General features: G+C 39.0%; 3 protein-coding genes across 6 annotated transcripts; 2 read left to right on the top strand and 1 right to left on the bottom strand.

Moving 5' to 3' along the window:
* Positions 1–82: 82 nt before the first annotated feature.
* LOC129407375 (minor histocompatibility antigen H13-like) lies at positions 83–4388 on the top strand. Its single transcript, XM_055148164.1, has 4 exons — positions 83–252; positions 354–456; positions 1498–1583; positions 3497–4388. The coding sequence occupies exons 1-4, from the start codon at positions 98–100 to the stop codon at positions 3558–3560; spliced, it is 408 nt and encodes a 135-aa protein (XP_055004139.1). The 5' UTR covers positions 83–97; the 3' UTR covers positions 3561–4388.
* Positions 4389–4440: 52 nt separating this feature from the next.
* Positions 4441–14971, bottom strand: LOC110157954 (PHD finger protein 20-like protein 1). 4 transcript variants are annotated; one of them, XM_055148162.1, is made up of 16 exons: positions 14940–14971; positions 9988–10067; positions 9721–9892; positions 9351–9435; positions 9202–9275; positions 8482–9085; positions 8347–8406; positions 8086–8269; positions 7685–7785; positions 7485–7610; positions 7127–7219; positions 6736–6878; positions 6020–6321; positions 5688–5811; positions 5449–5608; positions 4441–5123 (listed from the first exon to the last, which is right to left on the bottom strand). In XM_055148162.1, the coding sequence occupies exons 2-16, from the start codon at positions 10065–10067 to the stop codon at positions 4996–4998; spliced, it is 2436 nt and encodes an 811-aa protein (XP_055004137.1). In that variant the 5' UTR covers positions 14940–14971; the 3' UTR covers positions 4441–4995. The 4 variants fall into 4 exon arrangements, with proteins under 4 accessions (XP_055004137.1, XP_055004138.1, XP_055004136.1 ...); XM_055148163.1 differs by having other exon boundaries at positions 7148–7219; positions 7685–7788; positions 14940–14969; XM_055148161.1 differs by having other exon boundaries at positions 7685–7788; positions 14940–14968.
* Positions 14972–17005: 2034 nt separating this feature from the next.
* Positions 17006–24930, top strand: LOC129407376 (peptidase inhibitor 16-like). Its single transcript, XM_055148165.1, has 6 exons — positions 17006–17702; positions 21779–21929; positions 22075–22142; positions 23098–23210; positions 23846–23937; positions 24241–24930. The coding sequence occupies exons 1-6, from the start codon at positions 17406–17408 to the stop codon at positions 24696–24698; spliced, it is 1179 nt and encodes a 392-aa protein (XP_055004140.1). The 5' UTR covers positions 17006–17405; the 3' UTR covers positions 24699–24930.
* The last annotated feature ends 70 nt before the right edge of the window (positions 24931–25000 follow it).

Raw genomic sequence — 25000 nt, 5'->3', positions numbered from 1 at the left:
TATAGTAATTATTATGATAGGCTTAACTATTGTCAGTACTATATGTTCCTGGATACAGATTTAAACCTGGATTTATATAAATATCTGTAAATACTAAATGTCAATGTACTTTATATGTTTGTGTATTTCAGTGGTGTTCCCTCAGGACCTGCTGGAGAAGGGACTTGGAGCCAGTAACTTTGCAATGTTGGGTTTAGGTGACATTGTGATTCCAGGAATTTTCATCGCTCTTTTGCTGCGCTTCGATGTCAGGTAATATTCTCCGATATTCTCCGATCTGAATAGGTCTAGATGGATGTGCTCAGGTTCAGTACAGATAAATGCTGATGATTTTTGTATTTGTTTGTGTCCAGTCTGAAGAAGAACACCAGGACGTACTTCTACACCAGTTTTGTGGCGTATATCTTTGGTTTGGTTCTAACTATCTTCATCATGCATACCTTCAAACATGCTCAGGTGAGTTTTGGATTTTGTTTTAATAATTACAATGGAGACACTGGGGATCGGCCATTAATTATATGTTTTGCAGTTTAGTCTCTTTAGCCTCTCTGCTATTGAAAATACACACTGCTATTCCGTCCATTGTTGTCACCTTTGTAGGACAATAATACACCCAAAACCCCTTAAAAAAGTTTTGATGTGATGAAAATATCCTTTCTATAAGTGACGCAAGCTTTATGTTTACAATATTCACTTATGTGGACATTTGTTTCTTGCCATGCTCCTTCAAATATAATGCAGTTTTTCAAACTTTTGTATCTCACCTTTGGAAATACCAGATATTGTGCATTATTTTTTTTTAATGTTTTGTTCTTCAAATTACAATAACTTCAAACTACGTCCCAACAGTTACTCTCAAAGGTGCTCTATGTAACTTTTTAGTTGGAGGTCCGTCACCTGTTTGTTTCTATGGATATGTAAATGCCCTTTCTAGAATGTTCCAGTGTGACATTCAACATTTCTACCTTATGTTTTCAATTACAGGTGGTTGTAATTAATATCTAGAAAATAATTTAATACCTCCAAAAATACCTTGAAAAACGTGCATTTTGACTGTGAGCGGGGTTGCCTCTCCACAGATCTGACCTGTCTCTTGGTCTGGTTTACATGAAGATAGAAAGGTTTAATGCCATACTGTGAAACATTACAGACAAAGCAATAACATCTCAATGAAGAAAAGGACACTATCCCAGAAAAGTTACACGATGCACTGTTACTTGAATAGTTTCTTGGATTTTTACTTTTACTTGAGTATAATATTATTTTGAAGTAACATTACTCTTACTTGAATCCTTCTTTTCGTCCTGTAAATCCTGGTGTTTGGGCATTACATCCAACTTGTCTCCAGTATCTGAGCGCACTAGAATGTGGTTTAGTAAATCTGAGTGAAGTTTAAATGGTTCCACGATGTTAATCTCCCCCATAAAAACATCCTGAGTGGTTTTAAGAGTTCTAACAGTTGTAATGCGTCTGTGTGGTTTTGTTGTTCTGTTGCAGCCTGCACTCCTGTACCTGGTTCCAGCCTGTGTGGGGTTCCCTGTGATTGTGGCTCTGCTCAAAGGAGAACTCACAGAAATGTTCAGGTGAGTCCTCGCAGCAGCTTTAAATCTTCTGAGTGATCCACAGTTAAACTTCTTATCTAGGGAAGTCAACATTATAGTGTAAAATGTCACTTTCACAGTAATACATGGATTTTGCCTGACCACTCACTTCTACATTCTGATCAAATCCAGAAGGGTCTAGAACTGGACCATAGAGCGAGAAAATCCTCCATCCAGACTTGAGATGATCCAACCACAGTTTCTAAATTGTATCACGCGTCTTTCAAATGTGGAAGACATCTCCTCTCCAAAATTCCTGTATCATTCAGAACAAAATATATAACTTATTTTACCTGAGATGAGGAATAATTTGGTGTTTTGATTGTTGATTCTGCAAAAATCCATGCCGTTTCTCAGTCTGTGTTTGATTTTGATGTGATCACACTCTGCCTATTTCTGATTGGTTAATCTGCCTGCCAATCACAATATCAGACGTCAGTGTCATATTTATATCTCCTTACAAAACATTTCCATGTTGTTCAGATTTTTTTATTTTTTGTGACAATGGGAACAAGCGCAATTTGACTCTCCAGAATTTGATGTGACATCCCTGAACAAATGTTTATCACCTCACTAGTATTTTCTTTTTTCCTTATTCTCTTGTCTTACCCCTCTCTTCCTTGTCTCCTTTTCTCTCTCCTCTTCCCTCTCTTCCATCACTTCTTCGTGTCCTTTCCTCCCTCTCTCTCTTTCCCTTCCTCTCCCTGTTAGTTTTGAGTCCTCAGTTGAGTTCTTCCCCTCCTCTCCTCGCCTCAGTTCTTTTCCTTCTGTCAGTGGCTCTCCTTCGAGTCTTGTTAGTTCGATGGAAAAGTCTGAGCGCCGTAGACCTGCTCCTAACCCTGTGGCTCTGTAGATCGGACCAAACCCACAGACAGGCCCAGTCCCTGCTGTATGTATCTGAGGACAGAATCATATATTTCAATTATTTAAGATAAGATTCAACTTTTATGTCTCTAATAAGGACCTTAGATAGTGTGCCAAGTATTGACTTAATGGTGCACTGTGTAACTTTCTGGGTAGAGGGTCCGTCACCATGGAAATATTGTTGGTTTGCCTGGAATTTTTCACAGCATGATATTAAACTTGTCTATTTCCAACAAGCCAATTTACAGGTCTGATTTGTGGAGCGGTGGGCTCGCGTACAGTGGAATGCATGTTTTTATTGTTGTTTATTGTAATAAAAAAAAAACAAAAAAAACAACACCTAATTAAATAATAAGCAAGTTTAATGCCATACTGTGGTACATTTCAGCAAAAGCAATCTCCCTAGCATCTCCATGGACACAATCAGATGCTGGACTCTTACAGAAAAGTTGCATATATTGCACCTTTAAGTCTTGTCCTGGTCGATCAGTGTTGTTGGTAGGCCCTTAAATAAACTCAAATATTTCTGAGCAGGTGATTGTGTTCTCTTAAGATACAAAAACAACATTTGACTTGCAAAAAAAAAAAGTAAAATAGTTCTTGTCTCGATTGTCCTGCCAATGAACTGTGTCTGTTTATATAGAATTTCAACAGTATAAGCTCGCCCTTCAGATATTGATCCTTTGCAGTGGCACCATGCTGAACACACCTACTGTTGTTGTGCCTGCTAAGTCAGTTCTTTATTTACTTATAAATTTTACAGATAATGTTAAGACCTGATCTTTGTTTAACTTGAGTAACAAAGCTTCAGACAGAGCAGAGCCTACAGTTAACACCACGTCACCGATCTCATTCAGAGTGAACTCGTCTGGCTTTTATTTGCCTTGTGTGTGATTCTGCTTAAGCCCTTGTTGTTGCTCCATCCTGTGAAGTTTCTCCTCTGCTTCAGACACTCCTAAACTCTGTAAACATGCTGGTGTACATGATGCCCACTGTCATGGTAACACTTCCTCCTTTGTCTTGATCCATAGATACGAGGAAGAGTCAAGTGAGGAGGCTGGGACGGACACTGAGACTGAGAAAAAGGACCAATAGCTTCTTTTTTTTGTTTGTATGTATTTCTTATTCATGCAATGGTTTTTTTTCCACATCATTTCACTGAAGCCCCGCCCTCTACCTGCTGGTCGTTATGGGAACGGGGCTCATGTGCCTCAACGGGAGCCGATACACGGCCAGAACGCTTTGTCGGCTTCATCTCTGCTTCATGGACATGTTACAGGATCTGGACTACAAACCTTAGGGGTAAAGAATATATATTTATTTGTGTTGGAAAAATGACAGACTGTCACCATAGTTTAGAATAAACTATAAATACATATTCCCCATTCAAACTGTAGAAGAGGAATATATATTTAAATTTAATATTAGTCATTCTAATCTTGGATTTTTAAGAATTCTAAGATTCTGGCGGGCCAGGGCCCAGTGTGTCCTGGGGAGGCTGGATATAGTTTGAATGTTTCTATTATAATGGTCCTACCTATAATTTTAATAGGGGGTGGGGTCAGACTTTGTGCCATAAAATGGGGGGAGAAAAAATAGAGAATTGAGAAAACTGACTTCAGTTGTAAATGAGGGGATCAGGGATCCCTTTTGTTAGTCTGTAAAACACTTTGAGTTCCTGGTTCCTGTAATGTCCAAACCACTAAAGTGTTTGCTGTGTGAGATCTAGGAGGAAATCAAAGTGTTGCAAAAACCAAAACTATAAAAAACAAAAACAAAAAAACAGTATATTAAAAAAAAACTTTTACAGATATTTTCAGCCTGAACTTCTGTAGAACTCATTTGTTTATTTGTTGCAGCAGAAAAAGGGAAACTGCTCTGTGTTTGACGTAAAATGTTCATAATAAAAGTGAATGATCTTGACTCAAGCTCTTTTTTTTTGCTCTGGTGTTGAATGAACAGGTGAATGTACAAATTAAAATAGGTCAAGTCAAACGACTTTATTCACAACAGTTTTACACATTTACATTTAGTAAACTTATTTTTTACACTTTATACATTTAGAGAACTATTCGCTCTGGAGGTGTGAGCGGAGTCTGTGTTCTTGTTTGTTTTACCACAGCTCAGCGTCTGAAATATGCAGATGATTCAACAGCACTGTGCAATTTTACATGGTGCAAATGAACAAGTCTGTATCCAACCACAAATGGGTGATTGCATCTTTACCTAATGTTGTTGCTTTAATCCAGGCGGAGGAGCAGGTTGTTGTACTGTACAACTCTAACAGATATGAGAACTGAAAAATTTTCAGAACAATCTTTTTTTTTTTTTAACCATGACGTAAAACGTAAAATTCCTAAACCAGTGCTCAGACTGTTCATAATAGAACAATGTTTATAAAACTTTTTAAATAAAAACCAAACCAAAAGTTGCAAACTAAACACATTGTATTAAACTCTTAAAAACAAAACAATTAATCATAAAATACTTGATGGTCCTGTCACATCACTCCACACTGCCCTTAGATTGGTCAGGAAGACACAGACAGCTGCCGCAAGGTGCTCAGGTCCCGCAGAAGCCGTCGGATTCGTTGCTTTAGCTCCGGGAGGCGAGGCAAAGGGTCAGCTGACTCCAGCTCGTCCATCCAGGACTCCAGGCCTGAGACACAACAGTCAAATTAAACACTACGCAGTGTACGCCTTGGCATCAAGATGGCTCAAAAAGTTGGTTTCAGAATAACATTGAGGGTTGTAAAAGGAATTACATGATCATATATAAATTCATTGTTTTATGTATTTCGCACAAGTAAATGGTCCTGGCTTCATTTCAGTGCTGCCAAGGGTAATCACCACCAAATGTCTTCATACACGTTTTAAATCTTATTAAACCTGTGTATTCAGAACAGCCTCTTGAAAGAGGGCAGAAATATCTTTGACATTATTGTTATTATCTAAACAAACATGTAATTATGACAGTCATTTACCATCCAGCTCAGTCTCCATCCGCTCCAGGCGGTGGCAGATTTCCTGTTGCAGACTCTCAATGTGGTCCAAAAGGTTGAGCTCTGGACTTGTGCAGGTCTCTGAGGGTTGGGCCGGTCTGTGGTCCTGGTCTGGTTCTACTTTGAATTCCTCTGGACTTGCCTGAAACACAACAGCTGTATACAGTGAGATCAATGACAGGATCCAACAGCCAAGTTTATAAATACAAACATGTTTGTACCTGAGTTAGGGCAGGTTTCTGATAGCAGTGCTCACTGCTCACATAGCACACAACTTTGGGCTCCTCCCCTTCCTCACGTCTCCATGGCAACCTCCAGAACTGTAGCTCGGCCTCTGACCCGGTCCTGAGCACAAGAGGCATTTGGTTTAAACACTAGATGCAGAAACAGTACAAGAGATGGAGACTCTGTTTTTGCTCAATATTTAAGTGTATATTTTTACACTGATAGCTAGTAGAGTCATAAAACTTTGTCCTTAAGATGGTGAGGTCACCTAGAGCAAAGTATTTGTGTCTGTATGTGTGTGGAGGGTGCTACATCACATCGTACTCACTGCAAGAGGCGGAGCTTGAGCCCAATGGCTGCAGCTACCGTGGCGATAGTATGACTGTGTGCTAACAGACGGCGCGTATGTGCAATCTGCTCCGAGTTCTGCTCTGAGAAGTTTTCTTCCAAACATGACAACCCAAACATGTGACCATCCGTCAGCCAATCAGAGCAGAGCTTCCTCCTGTCCCTGGACCTGATAGGAGTCTGCGCTGAGCCCCGACAGGTGAAACATGTGTAGCTCTGTGGAAGGTGGTGCTCCAGGAGGCCCAGGCAGGTCCCATGCTGCCAACACTGGCACTGATCGCACTACACACAAACACACAAACACACAAAACAAATATAACATTTATTTAACCTGAGATAACATCTAGAATAACAGTTTAGTGCTTCACTTGTTTGTCATTTCTGCAGAAGTCTGAGCTCTTTCTTAGTTTTCTGTTATTTTTTTACTTTTTTATGTGTAAACCATTATGTATGTCTTCACACAAACGGACCACGTGTCTCTCTGCAGACCATGAAAGCAAACTGTAGTATACAGTATTTAGTATATAAAAGTGTTGCAGTTCAGACTGCACAACTAAAAATGGGAATAAATGCATATGACAAGACTAAAACGGGCATGAGGTGCACAGGGAGGTTGTTTAAAATCCTGAAAAGGCACAATGTTGTGATCAAGTAGGGACATAGCAGAATCTGTGTGGAGTATTCAGAGGGTCTCACCTGAATCATGAAGTCACTCTCCTCATTTACTTCACAAACACACCTGACAACATCACTCTCTGTCTCTATGGAAACAGGCCAGGTGGGCGTGTCCTCGCCACTCTCAGCCGTCAGCGTGGACCAATCACTGCCCTCCTCTGCACCTGGATTTATAGTGACACAAATTAACACTTCAGTAAGTACTACTTATACCTGACTGTTGGCTCCCTAAACAAAGTTTGATCCATTTAGTTTGAATGTATCGCACTTTCAGTTGAAATAGAAACCACTCTGTCTGGACGAGTCCCTCATATGTGTAGGTCTGTACCAGGTCTGTGTGGTATAGTACGAGGTCTGTGTGGTACAGTACGAGGTCTGTGTGGTATAGTACGAGGTCTGTGTGTTACAGTACCGGGTCTGGGTGGGCTTGTACCAGGTCTGGGTGGATCCAGGTTGTTGGGGACTGAAGGATGGTCCATATGTTCATCCTCGCTACTGCAGAACACTGAACAAAACCAAGACAAGAAAACATTGAAAGGCAAATGAAACAACTGGTTCTTGGAGCCCTCAGCCCTGATTGATTCAGGGTCTAAAGGATAGATCTGTGGCAAAGAAAACAGGGTAGGGATGATGGAGTACTACTGGAAAAGGACCATTAGACCAAAAGGACCATTAGAAGAACAGTCAGGTCAGTCAATCTTTGCAACTGCAAAGCAGACTGCAAAATAACTAAAGGGCCTCATCTTTCCACTACAGCTTTTAATTCTCACCTGTATGACTTCTCCTCTTTTTCTTCTTCTTCTTCTTTTTCTTTTTTTTGAGTTTGACCCGGAGGAAGTGCTTCCTGTCTCTAATGCGCTCTCTTCTTGTAGTTTTGCTGGGGTCTGTCTTTGGACCTGAGCAGATCCAGGATTTAGTTCAAACTGGGTCATATAGATGATATATTTTAGTAACTGGACACTGAATTAACCTGTCTCCACTGGGACTGTTTCCTCATCTCCATGGCGACAGGTGCCAAGATCCAGTTTAGACTCAGATGCATCAGAGATGCCCTCAGACGACAGCCGCTTTCTTCTAAATCAAACAGAATCACAATATGAGCCTGAGGCCGGAGGACATGCACACAGGAGCCCAACCCACAAACTCTGAAAAACTTGAGATAACCACTCTGCCATAGTTACTGTAGTGATGTTACAGCACAGTCACACAAAGTACCACTGTGATAAATATTTAGATGCCCAAATACCGCTTGGGGTACATTATCACAAAAAGAAAGAAAAAAAGTCTTGAGAACAACATCTTGAGGAAAAAATTACACACAGCATGTAATTACTGCAGTACTGTTAGTGTAGTTCAGGTACCAGTACTCACCTCTCTCTCGCTGTAGTTACTGTAGTACTCTGAACAGCAGTACTGTGGTAGTACTTTAGGTGGCAGTGCAGCAGAGAGCTCTTCCTGAAAGACTTTGTACAGTTTGGAGCAGGACATTTGAACTCGTTATGATCCAATTCAATAGAAAGAATAGGAGGAGGCTGCCGCTTTATCACTCTGTAGACTGAAGACAATATTTGGCATTATTTTAAAACCAGGTCTGAAACAAGTCTAAAACAACAGACTTGAACAAGGACTCACGTGGTTCTCGGCTGAACTTGTGGGTGGTCGGGAGGTGGGCTTGTCTCTCCAGCAGAACTTCTACAGACAAAACAGAGTTAGACTTCCATATAAGAGTTCGAAACACATGAGGACAACAGGCTGTGATTGGCTGACCTCTGTCAATGGGGGTGGGGCCTTGTACAATGTGATCTCCTGTGATTGGCTGATCTTGGTTGATGGAAGTGGCCTCTTGGGTTGAGTTTCGTTCACGGATGCGTTTCCGTTTGGCTCGAGCTGTGGTTAGAAGCTCCGCTCTCCTCTTTCTCTGCCTCTCGCCTGCATCCCTCGTCCGTCCCTCCTTGGTCTCATCCTCTTTACTTCCTGCCTCTTTGCCCCCTTGGTCATCAGCAGCAGGCTCCTTTCTCTCATCCTCAGGCACTTCTTTCTTATTTTCATTTAATTCTGGTAAATTTTCTTGATTATGTTCCTCCTTCACTATGTTTTTTTCTGAATCAAGTTTTTCATCCCTGTCTGCTACAACCTTGTCTTCTATACCCTTGTCTCCTAAGTCCTTGTCTCCTAAGTCTTTATCTCCTAAATCCTTGTCTCCTATATCCTCCTTTGTTTTGTCTCCTCCTGTGTCTGTCTCTCCACTGTACTTTTTTGCTTCCTCTCCTATGTCTTCATTTTCTTCCTTCTCTGCTAGTTTCTTCTCTCCTTCCTTCTCTACCTCCGAGTCACTGTCCCACTCTTCACTTGAATTGTCTAGTTTCCATTTCTGAAAAACAAAACAGACTTCAGTTAGGGGACAGGTTGAAAAGTTAGGAAGTGAAGAATTTGACAAAAATGTCCAACCAAAACTAGATGATAGTTGTAATTTTCACTGATATGTACCTCATCATAGGGTTTGATCTTGGTGGGTCTCACTGTACGAATTACTCCATCAAAAAACCTCACAGTGTAGGAATCTAGAACACGACAGCTCATAAAAGTCATGGATTTGTATTACTCACTTTACTTAAGACTTGCTTTTGACCACTCACCATCCTTGTTCACTCTCAAGATTTTGGCCGGGTAGAATTTACAATCAGTCCAGCACGCCATCACTTTAGAGCCAACACTGTACAACTAAGAAAACAAAGAGAAAAAAAGAAATCACTGAGTGCCCATTTAGAATGCATTAAAGAGCTAAAGAAATGATTTAGTAATGTTTACAAGCAAAGGAGAGTTTATAGGATATATAAATATTGTATATTTAATCCTATTTCTCTATTTAAAGTGCCTCTCAGTTTGAAGACGCAAGGGGGTTGTTAACCTGTTAACAAACTTGTTACTAAGTAAATAGTTAAATTCATGATGAGTCTTTTTGTATAAAATAAAAACTCACTCAGAGCTTGCTCTATTCTAACTCACCGGTTTCTGGCCGGTCTTGTCCAGCCCTTGTTTCCTCAGACTGACCCGGTCCAGTCCTCTGATGTGGGGGGAGTCCCAGTGGAACCATTCCTGGTACCGTTTGGACCAGCGCCGGTACTGGACAAGGACTTGCTGGTTCTCTGTGTCAAGCTGCTGGATCCTCCCAGAATACCTGTACAAATTTTTCAGGTTGAAGAAATCTTTTTTTTTTTTGTTGTTGTTGATGTTCTTTTTTTTTTTTTTGTTTGTTTGTTTTTCTAACTTTACCATTTGTTGTGCTTGTCACGAGCCTCCAGCTGAGCTCCTACTGCAAATGTGATGCCCGCTCTGTCTGGCGGAGTCTTCATCTGAAATATTGATAATATTTCATGTTTATTCTTCCCTTTTACCCAATATAGACATAGCTTCATTGTAGGTTTCATCTAAGTAACACTTAGCTTTGCTTTGTAAAAAGTTTCTAATAAAAATGCCATTAAAATTATTTCACAGGCATATAGCTTGCGTTATTAATATCGTTTCATTGAATATGATTGTAATTGAGCATATCCAATGAAAAGATATTAAACATAACGAAGGCCTCATGCCACACACTTTATCATAAGTGGCTGTTTGCCTGATATGATCCGTAGCAAGAAAAGGCCCGCCCAAAAAATGTGAGCGTGTCCCGCATCTTCACTCTGATTTGTCAGGATCATCCTGAGCCGAGTTCTGATTGGCTGTGACCGCTGTTTGTTAACGTGGAGTTTGACAGGAGCTAATGCTAACACAGTTTTGTCATTTTTACGACCGTTTGGCTCCAAAAAACTAATGACAGAAAGAAAATGCATTACGACATTTGAATAAGCGAGGATTGTATGAATAAAAGCACGGGAGAAAGCGTTAAAAACGTATTAAACTTTGACTTTAACAGGTTTACTGGAGTCAGAATGTAAGGGCTAAAATGCTAATGGCTATCCGTAGCAAAGTCGCATTAACAGCAAATTAAAGCTGAATTTAAAGTGGATAATTGTGGTTTCAATGACTGATGTAGACGCCGTGAGAAACAGCTAACAGCTGAGACTCATTATAGACCAAAAACAACCGTAATGACCGAAAAATAAAGAAAGAGGACAGCTTTACCTTTAACTGCTGCTGCACTCCGTTGACGCGTTGCGCATGCGCACAGGATAGGTCACAGAGATTTTTTTTTTTTTTCTTTTTTCTTTTTTTAGGGTAAATTGTTATTATAGTATATTAGACAGATTTTAAGGTTTATCCTTACTATTTTAAAACAATAAAACTTTTTAAAACCAAACGAACATTCCTGTAATGAACGTGTGCCACCAGCAGAGTGAGGCAAAGGATCCGGAGCATTGATCCAGAGACAGTCATGGTATGTGCCTCTATAGTTTCTCACGCGGGTGCACGGTGATCTATTCATGGGTTTCAGCTTGTTTATAGGCAACATTTTGATACCTTTTTTTTTTTTTACCATTCAAAATATATAATAGGCCTGTCCAGTTTTAAATTGTTAATTTTCATGATAATGGTTCTAATTTTTCATTATTTTGAAAACAGCTGATTGGTAGTGGTAGCACTGAACACTTGTAACATATGAATTACAACATTATGAGTGCGTGTGTTTTACTGAACTAATTCCCATTTTCAGTTAATTTAGATTGCTCATATTTAAGTTATGCCACAATATGTCATACAACGGATCAAAACTTTGTCATTCATTAAATGTAGTTTGGGTGTATTGTGTCACTTTCTATGTTCACTGTAGTAGCCTTGTACCATGCGTATAGCTATACATTTTACTATATGTCATGTAAAACTTAAAGACACAAGATTTTGAATTTAAATCCGGTTACATAAACATGACTTATCTGTGTCCGCGCTATGAGGGAGACATTCAAAGCTTTTACTGATAAGAAGTGTAATGCTAATTTATTCTTAATTACATAAACATTGCACTTGGACAAGTTTTCTCTGGTGTAAGTTGTTGTCTTGTTTCTCAGGATGATTATCCACTCAGAAAGCAGAATGAGCCTTGTGAATCTCTCCTCACAGTTTGCTGAAATTCAGTTGGTTAAAGCTAAAAGGACGCTCTGATATGATCTCCTCACTACCTAAACCCCAGAACCTGCAGACAATCATTATTTAGTGCTAGTGCAGCCTCTGCAACTCAATGAGTGTACTGCAGCTTTCACATGAGGCATGGCGTGTCCATTATAGAGAATGAGAAAAAGTAGTATGTGTCCTGTAATGCAGGTAATGGTACTGGCAACCCATGTTCAGTTTTGAGTCCCTTTTTACAAACAGTTAGAGCTCAAACTATACTGTACCTTTAATCTGATTTTGGATAAATGACCTTAGTGTTTATCACTCGTAATGTACATGGTGTAAAAGGTAGACTAAAATACAAATATGAGTTATAAACGAAAGGCTGAAATACTATGCATTATCATGGATCAGTATAAGCAATGAAACACACAACTATCATTCATACACATGAGGTTGTGTAAAGGGCCCATGTTACATGATTTTCTGATTTGTTATAATGTTGTTTCCCCATTTCAAACCATGCCTGGAGTTGTTCTGTTTCATTCACACACGTTTAAGGCACAAACCCTGCATATTTAGACTGCGTTCTTCTCTCAAACAGAAAACACTCCTGTGCTCCTCTGTGTTTTTAAACTCCACACACCTTCACTGGAATCATTTGGATAATTTCAGTCGTGGAATTGCCAATCTTTACTGAACAAAAAATTTAAGGTAGCTGTTAACTTGAAAACTACTGCTTCATGACATCACAAGGTGGAGTAGAGCATTCTGAGCGTTGGAGATGTAGATAGACGAATAATGCAGGATTACTCAGACATGTGTGAATGAAACGAAACACAACTCCAGGTATGTTTTAGAGGAAGTAACATCATTCTAACATGGCTTAAAGCTCACAAGAGTCAATATCTCATACTATAGGACCTTTAATGTTCATGAACTACTCTTCTTTAACCATAACTCTTGCTATTGTAGTTGTGTTAGGCTCTTCATTGTGATTTTTGGAGAATAGTTGTATGGTACATGTGTATTCTGTGTGAGAGCAGAGTGGTAGAATGCATGAGTCATGTTGGAGCTGAACAACTCCCTTCAGTTGCTCAGGATCACGTTACACACATTCCACAATACAAAATAAAAAAAAAGGATATACATTACATAGTTAGCCTATATAATACAACTGTGATGACTGCATTCGAAAAAGCTGAACAAACACAAATGAGGATCTGAATCATATTATACTCCAAGCACACGCACACATGAGTTTTCCTCCTTTTTGGGGATGTTACACTGACTTACATTCACTGGAGACTCATCCTAACTTCAACCACATTTACTAGTCTAACCTTAACCTTTTTAAACTCATATCTGGAGTTTAAACCATGTTCTTGATCTCATCTTGAAACATTTATGTATTGAGGGTCTAATTTTTTCCCCATAAAAGAGGCAAATCTCAATAGTTAGTACCGATTAGAATTCCCTACAATGTGATAAATACCGCCCACACGGACACTTACATACAGTATCTTACACATTACAGCTCTACAGTAGTGGAAGGTAACGAAATACAAGTAAATACTGTACTTAAGTTGAATTTTTAGGTATCTGTACTTTTACTTTACGATATTTTACAGTGGATACTTTTTACTTTTTCTTCACTACATTTGAAAGCAGGTATCTTTACTTTAAATGCCACTACATTTTTTGAACAGGACTGGAAAGTAAAAAGTACTTTTCATATGATTTTAGGGCTTGTTTTTACCATGTTTGTGGTAACATCCTGACTAACACTTTTCAGTCCAAGCTTCGACTTGCAAACAAACGAAGCAAACAAAGTAAACAAAGAAAAGTTAAGAAATTTATTTGTTTTGCAAGTGTTGACAAAAATCTGTATAACTTTTTAATCAATATAACTACTTTATTCAAATCTGTGTGAATTATTTTTACTTGTTACTCTGAAAATACATTTTTAAACAGGTTCTTTAATACTTAGGTAGATTTTGTGATTTTTCAAAAAAACTTTTATCTGAGAAACTTAGGCGTCTGTATCTGTACCTTTATTTCAGTAACAAAATTGAGTACTTTTTTCACCACTGCAACTACTGCTACTCAGTTCACACATATACACACACACACTATATACACAAAATTGGAAAATGTAAAAAAAATCTGTTTACATTTCATGGCGAACTGATCCACAAAAATGTGAATGTTGAATTGAATGTTTTTTTGTATTTTTGTTATTTGTTTGTGAGGCTATATACACAAGCCAATATTTACGCTTCTTTATACTTCAAAGATTTATTTATTTATGGTGCTTTCTCAATTGACTACACTTCTTTGCTTTCTAGTTCTGTCTGGTTTTCGAGTATTTTGTACATTATGAATATTATATATACCTATTTTATGTACTAACAATTAAAATTGAGAAGAACAATGAGGTGAATCATATCCTCACAAAGTTATTTCAGACTTCTGTTGTGGTGAACCATAAAGGAAACAAACATCAGTTATACATAGTGTTGTGGGTTTATCTGAGTCTAAACAGAGACAGCATTTAGCATCTGTTTGTCTCCAAAAGTTAAATTATGTTGTTTAATTGTGGCAGAAAAGACTGGGGTGTGGCTCTGGAGCTACTCTGCTGAAATATATCTAGAGATTTATTGTTTGTTTTATACGATTTATCAGAATCAAATTGCTCCCATGTTTTAGTTTTTAATCCAAAGACTCTATAATGGTCCTTCTTCTGTATCTGGACTAATATTTCATCTTTTTTGTCAGTGGGGAGTAGTCCGAGGCCAGCCCTGAAGATGTAGTGAAGATTATTATTAAAGGGCCCATATTATAGTATTTTCTGATCTATGTTTTAATATAATCACAAACATAACTAGAGTTGTGTTTTGTTTCATTCACATGTTTAACACACACACCCTGCATATTAAGGCTGAGTTTTTCTCTCAAACCAAAAACACTCCCATTTTGTGATTTCAAGTAGTTATAGAGGAAGTGCTCCACTGTGTTTTTAAGCTCCACACACCTTCACTAGAATGATTTGGATCATTTCAGCCCTAGAGTTGCCAATTTTTACTGAACAAAAGGTAAAATGACATCTGTTAGTGAAGCAAAATAAAAATCCAGGTATTTTTGTTATGAGGAAACGACATTATAACAGTACTTACATCTTACATGATTAAATTAATTAAATATAGGACCTTTAAAGAACTCCTGGTCCTCTCACATCCAGCCTGAGCCTCTCTCTGCTGTTCTGCATCCATCATGACTCAGTGAAAAAAGTGTAAGGGTTCAACATTATGTGTCAGTCTGTTTACCGGTACAGTGCAGGTGATTTCACAGTTTACACAATGTTTTGTCATAAAGAACACATTTTATTCTCTTTGCTGGCACTTATTATATACAGTATAGTATAGCATATAGTATTAAATGATAACATAAGCAGATCATGAGTTTACATTTTGTTCACTGCATTTTTGAGAACTCAAGATTGATCTAAAACAGCTTTTGACTTCCTGTTCAAAACTGCAGAGCTTATGGGCCCCACCTCTTCAAAATAGTGAGCAACAGGCATGACTACATGACATTTAAAATCTCAACATGTATCACTCAGAGTCATCATTTATTACATAATTGTAACTAAGTTCAGGGATGTGGGCAGGGACGGGGACAATGAATTTTTGAGCTCTTTACTCAAATATGTATGAATCAATAACTGTACTATGCTATAAACTTTAACTATGAGTAAGCATGTGAGAACATAATTTTAACATGATTATAAACTCATTAAAGTGGATTTTGCAGAATATGTCTGGGGTATATGGGGGTATTTTACTTCTGTGGGGTTTTAACTGCAAACACATAACATATTTAAATCACCATGTTATCTTTAATTGTTTTGAAAATGCTAAATTGACTGAAAACAACATATGAACATGTTTTATAAGTTTCCTTTTTGACGCTCCCTTTTCTGAGCGCTATCAAAACACCATCACTGTCCGTTCCACTAATGAAACTACCGCACATCACACCAGGTTTGTGAAGTTGTAGTGTACAGATTAGTATTATGCTGTATATTTATGGAGAATTGTTTTGTGGGAGCATGGGTGATGTAGGCTTGTGGGCTTAGCCTTGTACAGGATCATACTCGTAACTGCAAGGAGGGCCCGGTAGAGATCACTTAATTACTGAAACATGATAGCATGGGCTACATATTAAACCTCTACAGGTGATTTATTTTGCATAATACCCCGCCTTTAAATATTGCATTGTTTTATCTGGAGCTGCTGATAATGACATGTCTGATTCTACACCCAGCATCTGCAGAATCTTCCATCTCTACTTCATGTTCGTTTTTTGGATGCCTCTGAGAAAATGAGACAAAACAAAGGTAAAATCTGGTGTTTTTGGGAGAAGGAGGGAGGGTGGTGGACTGTGAAAAGTGACCATTCAAGCCTGAAAACACAACAACAGAAAAACAAAAGAGCATTTGGGGAGAGAGGAGAGAAAAAGTTGGGTGGTACCAGGCGGCGATCGGGAGGAACTGACTCCATGAGAGGAGAGATTGGGACAGTGAGAGGAGAAGGGGGGCTGCAGGGAGAGGGGTCGAGAGAAAGAGAGATAGAGAGAGAGAGAACTGAAGTGAATGTAGTGTCTAGAGAGGACTGGAGAGAGGAGAGTTGAGGAGTGTGCAGAGTGGTCTTAGGGGGAAGGATTTTAGGAGACATTAGTGTGTGCTGAATGTGTATGTTGTGTGTGAGTGTGTGTATGTGTGTGTGTGTGTGTGTGTGCATGTGTGTGTGTGTGTGTGTGTGTGCTTGGAGGGTGTTCTTAGGGGGAGCCTATTTCCCAACACCAGATATGAGTTATGTTGTTACAGAAACTAGAGCTAAAACAACACCTTCCAAAGACAAATGAAGACACAATGTGATGGAGAGGTCAGGAAGAGATTTCACAGAGAGGAAAAAAAAGACAGGAGGGTTAAATAGTCATAAGGAACAGTTTAACACAAAACACAAATTAGTATAGTGATTTTTGTTTTTCAACCTGATTATGAATACAAGCAAATTTTACTCCAGATGCCCCTCCACACACAAGTTATCTGCACTTAGGACTGGTGCAGAGGGAGGGACAGTGAGGTGCTTAAAATCTGTTCTCAAAAATTAGAAAAAGAGGAAAAAAATTAAACTCAAACATGTGTTGAGTTTAATACATGCAGTACCCCGCTCACATGGAACTGGGTGTGAACCAAACTGATCAGGAGAGAGAGAGAGGAGAGAGAGACAGGGAGGATCCTGTGTTGTTACAGCTATACTGGACCAGAATCAAGACCAGGGTCCTGCAAATCAAAGTCTATACCACATCCAGAGCAAGACAGGGTTCAGAACAGATAACAACCAAGAAAAGGCTTCTCCAAGTCCAGGTCCAGAGATAAGATATTAGAGATAAGTCCAAAGCAAGTCCAGAGGAACAAGATCTATAAAGATCAGACTGATCAAGACTCATTAGAACAGGGTTAACTCTGGGACCAAGCAGGATCTCCAGGACCAAAACTGAGCCCAGGATCAGCCCCAGGGTCAAGCATCTTTCAGATCTGGACTCATCTCTGGAGCTTGTGGACTACGTTTCTGAGGATGCTCTTCTGTGATGATCTGAGTGTACAGAGGAGAACCGTCTGGACAAGGACTAGAACAGAACCAGATCTGAAAGCAGGTCTGGACCAAGATGAACTTCTCTCTCTCAGGTATAAAGTCCGGGCTATGATTCCAGGAAGGTCAATAGTCCAGTCCATAGTTCTGGTCCTGGTTCTTCTGGGGTCTCTGGTGCAAGTGGATGGGTATCTAAATGAGGATCAGGAGGAACTTCTAGTGGAGCTTCACAACCGCTACAGAGGAGTGGTCCAGCCCAGCGCCTCCGCCATGTTACCTTTAGTAAGTTACAATTATTAAAAACACAAACTAAACTCAAAGTACAAGATTTACAACATGGTTTGCTTGTCATGTGTTCTCAGTTAAAATGATTCATATTCATCTCCAACATCTGCATATCTGTCTAATCTACATCATACATAGAGTTATTATCAATATCCGTCAGTGTAATATTTACAGGCTATTTTAAGTGAATTATTATGGATCTGTCTGCAAAACACTGGTCTATAGAAATACAATAATATAATAATTATAAATATATAATTTTTAATTATTAAAAATATTAAGCCATTGATAATTCTTTTGGAGCAGCCCAATGTCTTCTGTGTTAAACATACATTGTACGCACCAAGCAAAAATATCTGTTTATTTGTAACTCTTTTGACATATACACAATAGTCAGTCCAAAACCGTGTACTGTCACATATACCAGGTGTGGTCAGACCTGTAAAAAATACATCTAATACTCATTGGTGATGCTTAAGTAAATTTGGTTTAGAATCTTGATATAATTGATATGTTAATATAGTAAAAATGCATGTTTGTATAATATATATTATGAAATTATATGGTTTGAAGAACCACAAACGACTCTTAGAGACTCTGTAGTTAATGGGTGTGGCCATTATAGAATAATGCAAGAGGTCAGTACAGTGGAGTGGAGGTTCCTCTCTGCTGTGAGGGGACATCGTGCTCCTTTGGGCCTCATGAAACTGAACATATCTAAAGCTAATTTATGGCTGGGTGATTTGACAAAAATAAATTAACACAATTGTTTTAGTCAATAGGTGTTTTGTTTCATTAAATAGATATTTTTTCTTAAGTTTTGATGTATAGAAAAAAATTTATATGACAAGACACCAGCAAAAGTTGTAAAAATCTAAGATGACCAAAATTATATAGCTGAATGAGTTTGCTTTTGAACCCCACTTCATTGTATGGGGGGTTAAAACTAAGCGCTTATTGTTTTTACACAGGAGTCACTGAACATGTGATGAATACACCAATGACACATTTTAAACACCACTCCCGCAGGTTCCTGTTTAATGAGTGAGAAAATGTGATGTTGAATATACTCCTGAGTGTTGTGTGAGAGGAGGGTATGAGAGAAGGGAGTGAGTCAGCGTGGGTCTGATTGGATAATTGGATTTATCAGACTTAAATATTTGGAGTAAATATGTATAAGAGTCTCTATCAGTCTGGGGCTGAGTCACAACCACAACAACATCGCATTATTATTCAGGACCAAAACCAAACCAGTCCGGACCAGCTTTCAGGACCAGGAGCTGCTTTTGTCCTATCACATGCAAACTGCTGACTTGAATCCTTTTATGTTTACATTTTCAGAGGTTGAGAGTTTGAATCTAGCTTTCACTTGTTTAACCTGGCCAAGGCTCTCTGCCTCTTGTAAATGTAAATATGTGTGATTGGCAGGTGCATGGACCTCAGGTGCAGACTGGCCCCATGTCTGTACCACTGTCACTCCACCCAAGGCACTTTGGCACCATTAAAGGACCCATATTATGTGTCTTTTTTTGTTTTTTTTTTTTGTTTTTGTTTTTGTTTTTATCTGTGCTATAATGTTTCCTCATCAAAAACAGACCTGGAGTTGTGTTTTGTTTCATTCACACATGTTTAACACACAAATCTTGCATATTTAGGCTGTGTTCTTCTTTTAAACTGTCCCATCTTGTTATGACACGTGGTAAAAAAGAAATTCCTTGGATTTATTAAAATAACTATTCACAGAGCCACCTGCGTCGTGCTAAGATAAATCTATATTTACATATTAGACAGAGGACAAAAGATTACAGATACATAATCATAGACAGCGTGTTAAGACCTTTACGACAATGCAAATACCAAATAGCTTCTGTGTGTATAAAAGTAGGTGTTTGTATCTAAAAGCTAATGCTAATGCTAATGCTAACCTAATCTAAATAGAACACAAAACAACTTTATGAAAATACATTTAATGACAAGTCAGTTGTTTTACCGCTACTTTAAAACATCAGTAATTCATTTTAATTTCAGTTAGCACTAGGTTTGAGATAGAAGGACATATTTATCTGAACAGAGAAGGTTAAATATTGATTTATTTGAGCATGACTCGGCTAATTACCAATACATACACATCAACTGAGCAGGAAGTGCGGCTCCACAGTTTTGAGAGAAGTGGAGCTGGACAGGGCATGAATCTATAATAAGATAAGGGCCTATTACACCTTCACTAGAATTATTTGGATCATCTCAGCCCTGGAATTCCCCATCTCTGCTGAAGTAAAGATAAAAAGTAGCTGTTATCTTAAAAACTACTGCTTCATGACATCACGAGGTGGAACAGAGCATTTTCAGGTTTGGAGATGTAGACAGGTTAATAATGCATGATTACTCAAACCTGTGTGAACGAAACAAAACGTCACTCCATGTATGTTTTTGATGAGGTAACAACATTCCAACGCAACTCAAATCTCACATGCGTCAATTATGAGTAATATAGGGCCTTTAATGAATATCAAGGCTGTGAATGAGGTTGACACTAGTTTAATCCTGGCTTAGTCTTATTTTAATATTATAATGTTTATGGAGGGCGTCGCCTGTTGCTAGGTGGATTGAGCTCTGATGACATCACTGTGAGCACGTGTAGGGTCCCTCCAGACTCCAGAACCTAATGGGAACCACATGGAGCTGTTCGTAAAATGACATTCTATTCAGCGGACTCCACCTAAAGCAGTCCAGGACCTAAACCAAATCCAGACCCAGGAAACGAACCGGGCCCAGTTCTGGTTCAGGAGAACTCAGACCAAAACCGTGACTGAAATACAATGACTAGCCCTAGATCAGAAATGGATAAAATGAACTTAAAATGTGTGCTTCTTCCAAGTGGAGTTATGATGTAAGGTGCAAACCAAGAAAACTGAGCTCTCTGCAGTTTTGTGTGCATGTGTGTGTGTGGTGTGTGTATGTGTGTATGTACTCAGGTGAACCACAAGTCAGCCCGCAGCAATTATCTGATGGTATTCCTCACTGCAAAAATCTTTCTTTAAGTTTTTTGGTCTGGTCCGGTCTTGATGTTTGTGGTATGAGTGCATTGTAGTCTGGGAGTGAGATCAGATGGTCTCAGAGGGTTTGGGAGTGGCTCCAGATGTTTTTTAGGACTTTAACTCAAACTGAATAAAATAGTGACATCACAGTTTCATAACTACAGCTGAGTCCTATGGAGAGAGATGAACTTTTGAATGAAATGAAATGTTACGGCTGCACAATGTATTGCAATCAAATCGAAATCGCAAAGACTAGTTATTCAGATCTTATCATGTCCTCTGTGAATCAAAAATCCCGTATTTTTCACAGATAAACCTTGACGTTAAACATAAGTACTGAAATGCATGGGTTAACTATTCGTTTTTCAGTTAACATTTCAGTCTTCTCTCAAATTTTATTGTGATTAAGTTATTTATAATGAGCATTTTGAGTACTCTTCAAACACATGAACACAAATTTAATCACAATTGCAATACTAGAAAAACAAATACAGAAAAATCAAAAGTCTTAAAACAGAATCACTTCTAAATATGATCATATGGATTACGGATCTGCTCACTGTCTTTGAAATCCCTGCTTTAACATTATAATCCTTGTTAATCATTTATTTATGGTGTGTGTCATTGCATTGCCAGCAGAGGGCGCCACGATTCTAGTTTTGTGTGTGTGTGTGTGTGTGTGTGTGTGTGTGTGTGTGTGTGTGTGTGTGTGTGTATGTGTGCACGTGTTTACAAACCAGCCTTAACGGAAGACACATTTTCTATTTTCTTGATGTTTTTTGGATCTAGCTTGCTTGTGTCTGTTTTTAGTTTTGAATTGTTCAGAACTGTCCTACTTCTTTCCTGTAATGCAGTGTTGTTCACTTTCCTTTTTGCTAAGACAAACCTTATAGGACAAAAAAATATACATTAAAATACCAGTGCAAGCAAAGACACTGCTACTCAAAATGTGTTAGCTCAGACTGAACCCCCAACTTTTAAGTAAACAGATGTCTTTAACAGCTGTGTTTTAATGTCTCCCCCTGTCTTTCACAGAAGTGGGATGGGAACTTGAAGATTTTGGCTGAAAAATATGCAGCTACATGTGTGTGGAACCATAACCCAGAACTGGAGGACACTGGGGAGAACCTGTACGTTGGAACCGGAGAGCTAGATCTGGAGAGGGCTCTGGAGAAGTGGTTCCTAGGTCAGAAAAAACTGCCTTTATATGTTATAAATTTTGAACAGGTTTAAAGGACTATATGATATCGTCCCATGTACTGACTGAGCAGTAGACATTCAGGGCAGCAGAGTCTTGTTGAAATGACATGTAATTATCTTGTTTTGTGCAGAAAAAGCGGATTATAGTTACTACAACAACAGCTGTGAAGAGGACAAGATGTGCGGACACTACACCCAGGTCTGAGCCTTAAACCAACCCCCTAAAAACCCCTTTGAACTGGACTTAAAGTGGGACTAAACACAGACACCACATGTCAAATAGAGCAGCAAAACTGGGCAGGACTTGGAGGACTAAAGTGTGAGTAAGCAGGGAGGAGAAGCGGGGTTTAAACTTATAAGGAACAGCCAGGTGTTGGGAATCATACAAACCTGGCTGTAATGAGGGCAGTCCTGTTTGATGTCACATAGTACTTGAAATTGCAGAGGCCCCTGAAGGCAGCACAGACTGAGGAACAGTAGATAATGCTATTAGAACATCATATGAACAGTTAAAGGTTCACTGTGTAATTTTTTTGGTGGAGTCAAATGTTTTCTCCATAGAGATTATATGATATTTGTCTGGAATATTTCACAGTATGGCATTAAACCAGGCCAAGTTACAGGTCAGATCTGTGGAGAGGTGACCTCGCTCACAGTCAGAATGCCTGTTTTTCTAGGTATTTTTGAGCTGTAAAACCACTTGTAATTGAATAAATGTAAGGTAGAGCTGTTTAATGTCATACTGTGGAACATTACAGGCAGAGCAGTAACATCTCCGTAGAAGCAAGCAATGAAGTGACGGACCCCCAACCAAAAAGTTACACAGTGCACCTTAAAGTAGCAAAAAAAGCAAGTTTAGTGTTTAGTTCCACTTTTAAGAGACTTGAATATTCTGAATGTGTGGACACTTATTAAACTCCAACTTTTATTTAGTGGAGGATGTGATTCCCCAAATGTTGTGAAGGGATTTTCCAAAGAGATATATCCTAAACGTCACTGGCCAGACAGAGCTAACCCCCTCACATGTATTTAACCAGGCCTGGCACTCAGCCTAATGGAGTGATGTGGAGTTGTTCTCTCCGCTCACCACAAGGGGCCTAAAGTACCTTGAATCTTTGGATGTTGTTTTATTTGTGTTAATCTTGTCCTTTTAGATGGTGTGGGCGGACACACACAGAGTGGGCTGTGCAGTGCATCTCTGTGCTCAGATGGAGGGACTGGGCTGGTCTGATCCTACACACTTCCTCGTTTGTAACTACTTTCCTGCGTAAGATTTTACTAGTATTAACTAGCTACAGAAGTGCCAGTCATTTAATTCAGAAAATCTACTTCTTGTAATAACTGAAGTTCCTATATTACACAAAACTGACTCTTGTGAGCTTTAAGTCATGTTGTAATGTTGTTACTTCAGCAAAAAACATACCTGGAGTTGTGTTTTGGTTCATTCACACGTTTGAGAAATCTTTTATTATTAGTCTGTCTACATCTCTAAAGCTCAAAATGTTGTGTTCCACCTTGTAACGTTATGTAGTGATTGTTTTCAAATTAACAGGTACTTTTTATCTTTTGTTCATTAAAGATTGGTAATTGTAGCGCTGATCCAAATGATTCTAGTGAAGGTGTATGGAGTTTAAAAACACTATGGAGCACTCCTTACCTACTCCTCCTACCACATGACATCGCAAGGCACAACAGAGTTTTTTGTTTTTGTTTTAGAGAAGAACTCACTTTAAATATACAGGGTTTGTGTTTGAAACAATGTGAATGGAAAAAACACAACTCCAGGTCTGTTTTTGATTGTATTATAACATAGATCAGAAAATAGTGTAATATGAGCCCTTTAAACAAATTGGCCTATGAAACATTTTGCCCTGCTCTGTGTTTCTATGCCCATGCTTTCAGTGGGAACTACGAGGGAGAGCGCCCCTATGTGGAGGGAGACTGGTGCTCTCAGTGTCCAGAGGATTTTCAGAGATGCTTGAACAACCTCTGCGGTACGAATATTTAATCAAATCAGCAAAACACCAGTGTGACCATTTTCAGTTTGAGCACATAGTCACATATCAGACCTATTCTCCCCAAAGTCACAGCTCTGCTCCAACACACATGTTTGTACTCCTACACATCTGGTTATTGACCTGTAGGCAAAAAGCCCCATTGTGACTTGCAAGCAGATTTGATTCATTTAATAGTCCAGAACCAGTAAAGCAATTTATGAACTCATCCTATCCATTGTCGTTATGTGTGAGAGAGAATTCTCCTTCAGGTTTGAGTGTAAATGTGTTTGTTACTTCCAGCTCCTGAAGTAGAACCAACAGAACCAGAACCAGAAGAGGAGACAATTGAGACTGGAACAGCTTCAGTAGAAGAGCCGGATTCAGTGACTGACTCCCCTGTAGTCTTGGTTCCTGAACCTACCCAAGACTCAGAACAAAATCCAGATGAGAACACAGAGCCAACACCAGTGCAGGATACAGACGATCCAAATGAGACCATAGAGCAGGAGGCAGCGGTTCCCCCACCAGCTACAGAGTCTATTCCACCAGAACCATTGGTCACGCCAACTCCGGAAGAAACTGAGACTGGTTTACAAACTGAACCAGAGTCTGAAGACAAGATTGAACCAGAAACCCCTAAAGAAGATCCTACAAGAGGTCCAGCAGGGGGCGCTCAAGGGCACATAGAAGAGAAACAGAAGGTAACTCTGTTAACCTTAAGCTTGTTTTATTCCATGTGGACATACCAAGCCGACTGATCTCCGGTGCATTTTATGCTTGCTACATTCAGTCATATTTAGTATCTGTAAACATGGCAGCATCTCTTATGGAAAATGTATTTTAATGTAAAACATGTATAAAAGAGAACTACATGACCTTGTGAATGTTTGATCTCATCTCATCCCTGAGCTAAGAAGGTCTAGCACTTGGATGGGACACTATGGCAATACCAAGTGCTGTAGTGCAGCAACAGTGGCTCCAGTGAAACTGTTGCTGTGTCCTTGGGCAAGACACTTGGCCCATCTTGTCTCATTAGTATGAGATATATAATATATGGGCG

This window comes from Boleophthalmus pectinirostris, unplaced genomic scaffold, assembly GCF_026225935.1.
Source record: "Boleophthalmus pectinirostris isolate CB_2022bp ecotype Guang Dong unplaced genomic scaffold, ASM2622593v1 HiC_scaffold_983, whole genome shotgun sequence".
NCBI classification, from domain to species: Eukaryota; Metazoa; Chordata; class Actinopteri; order Gobiiformes; family Gobiidae; genus Boleophthalmus; species Boleophthalmus pectinirostris.
Note: the sequence above shows the minus strand (reverse complement) of the source record. Positions and strands in the feature narration are given on the sequence as shown.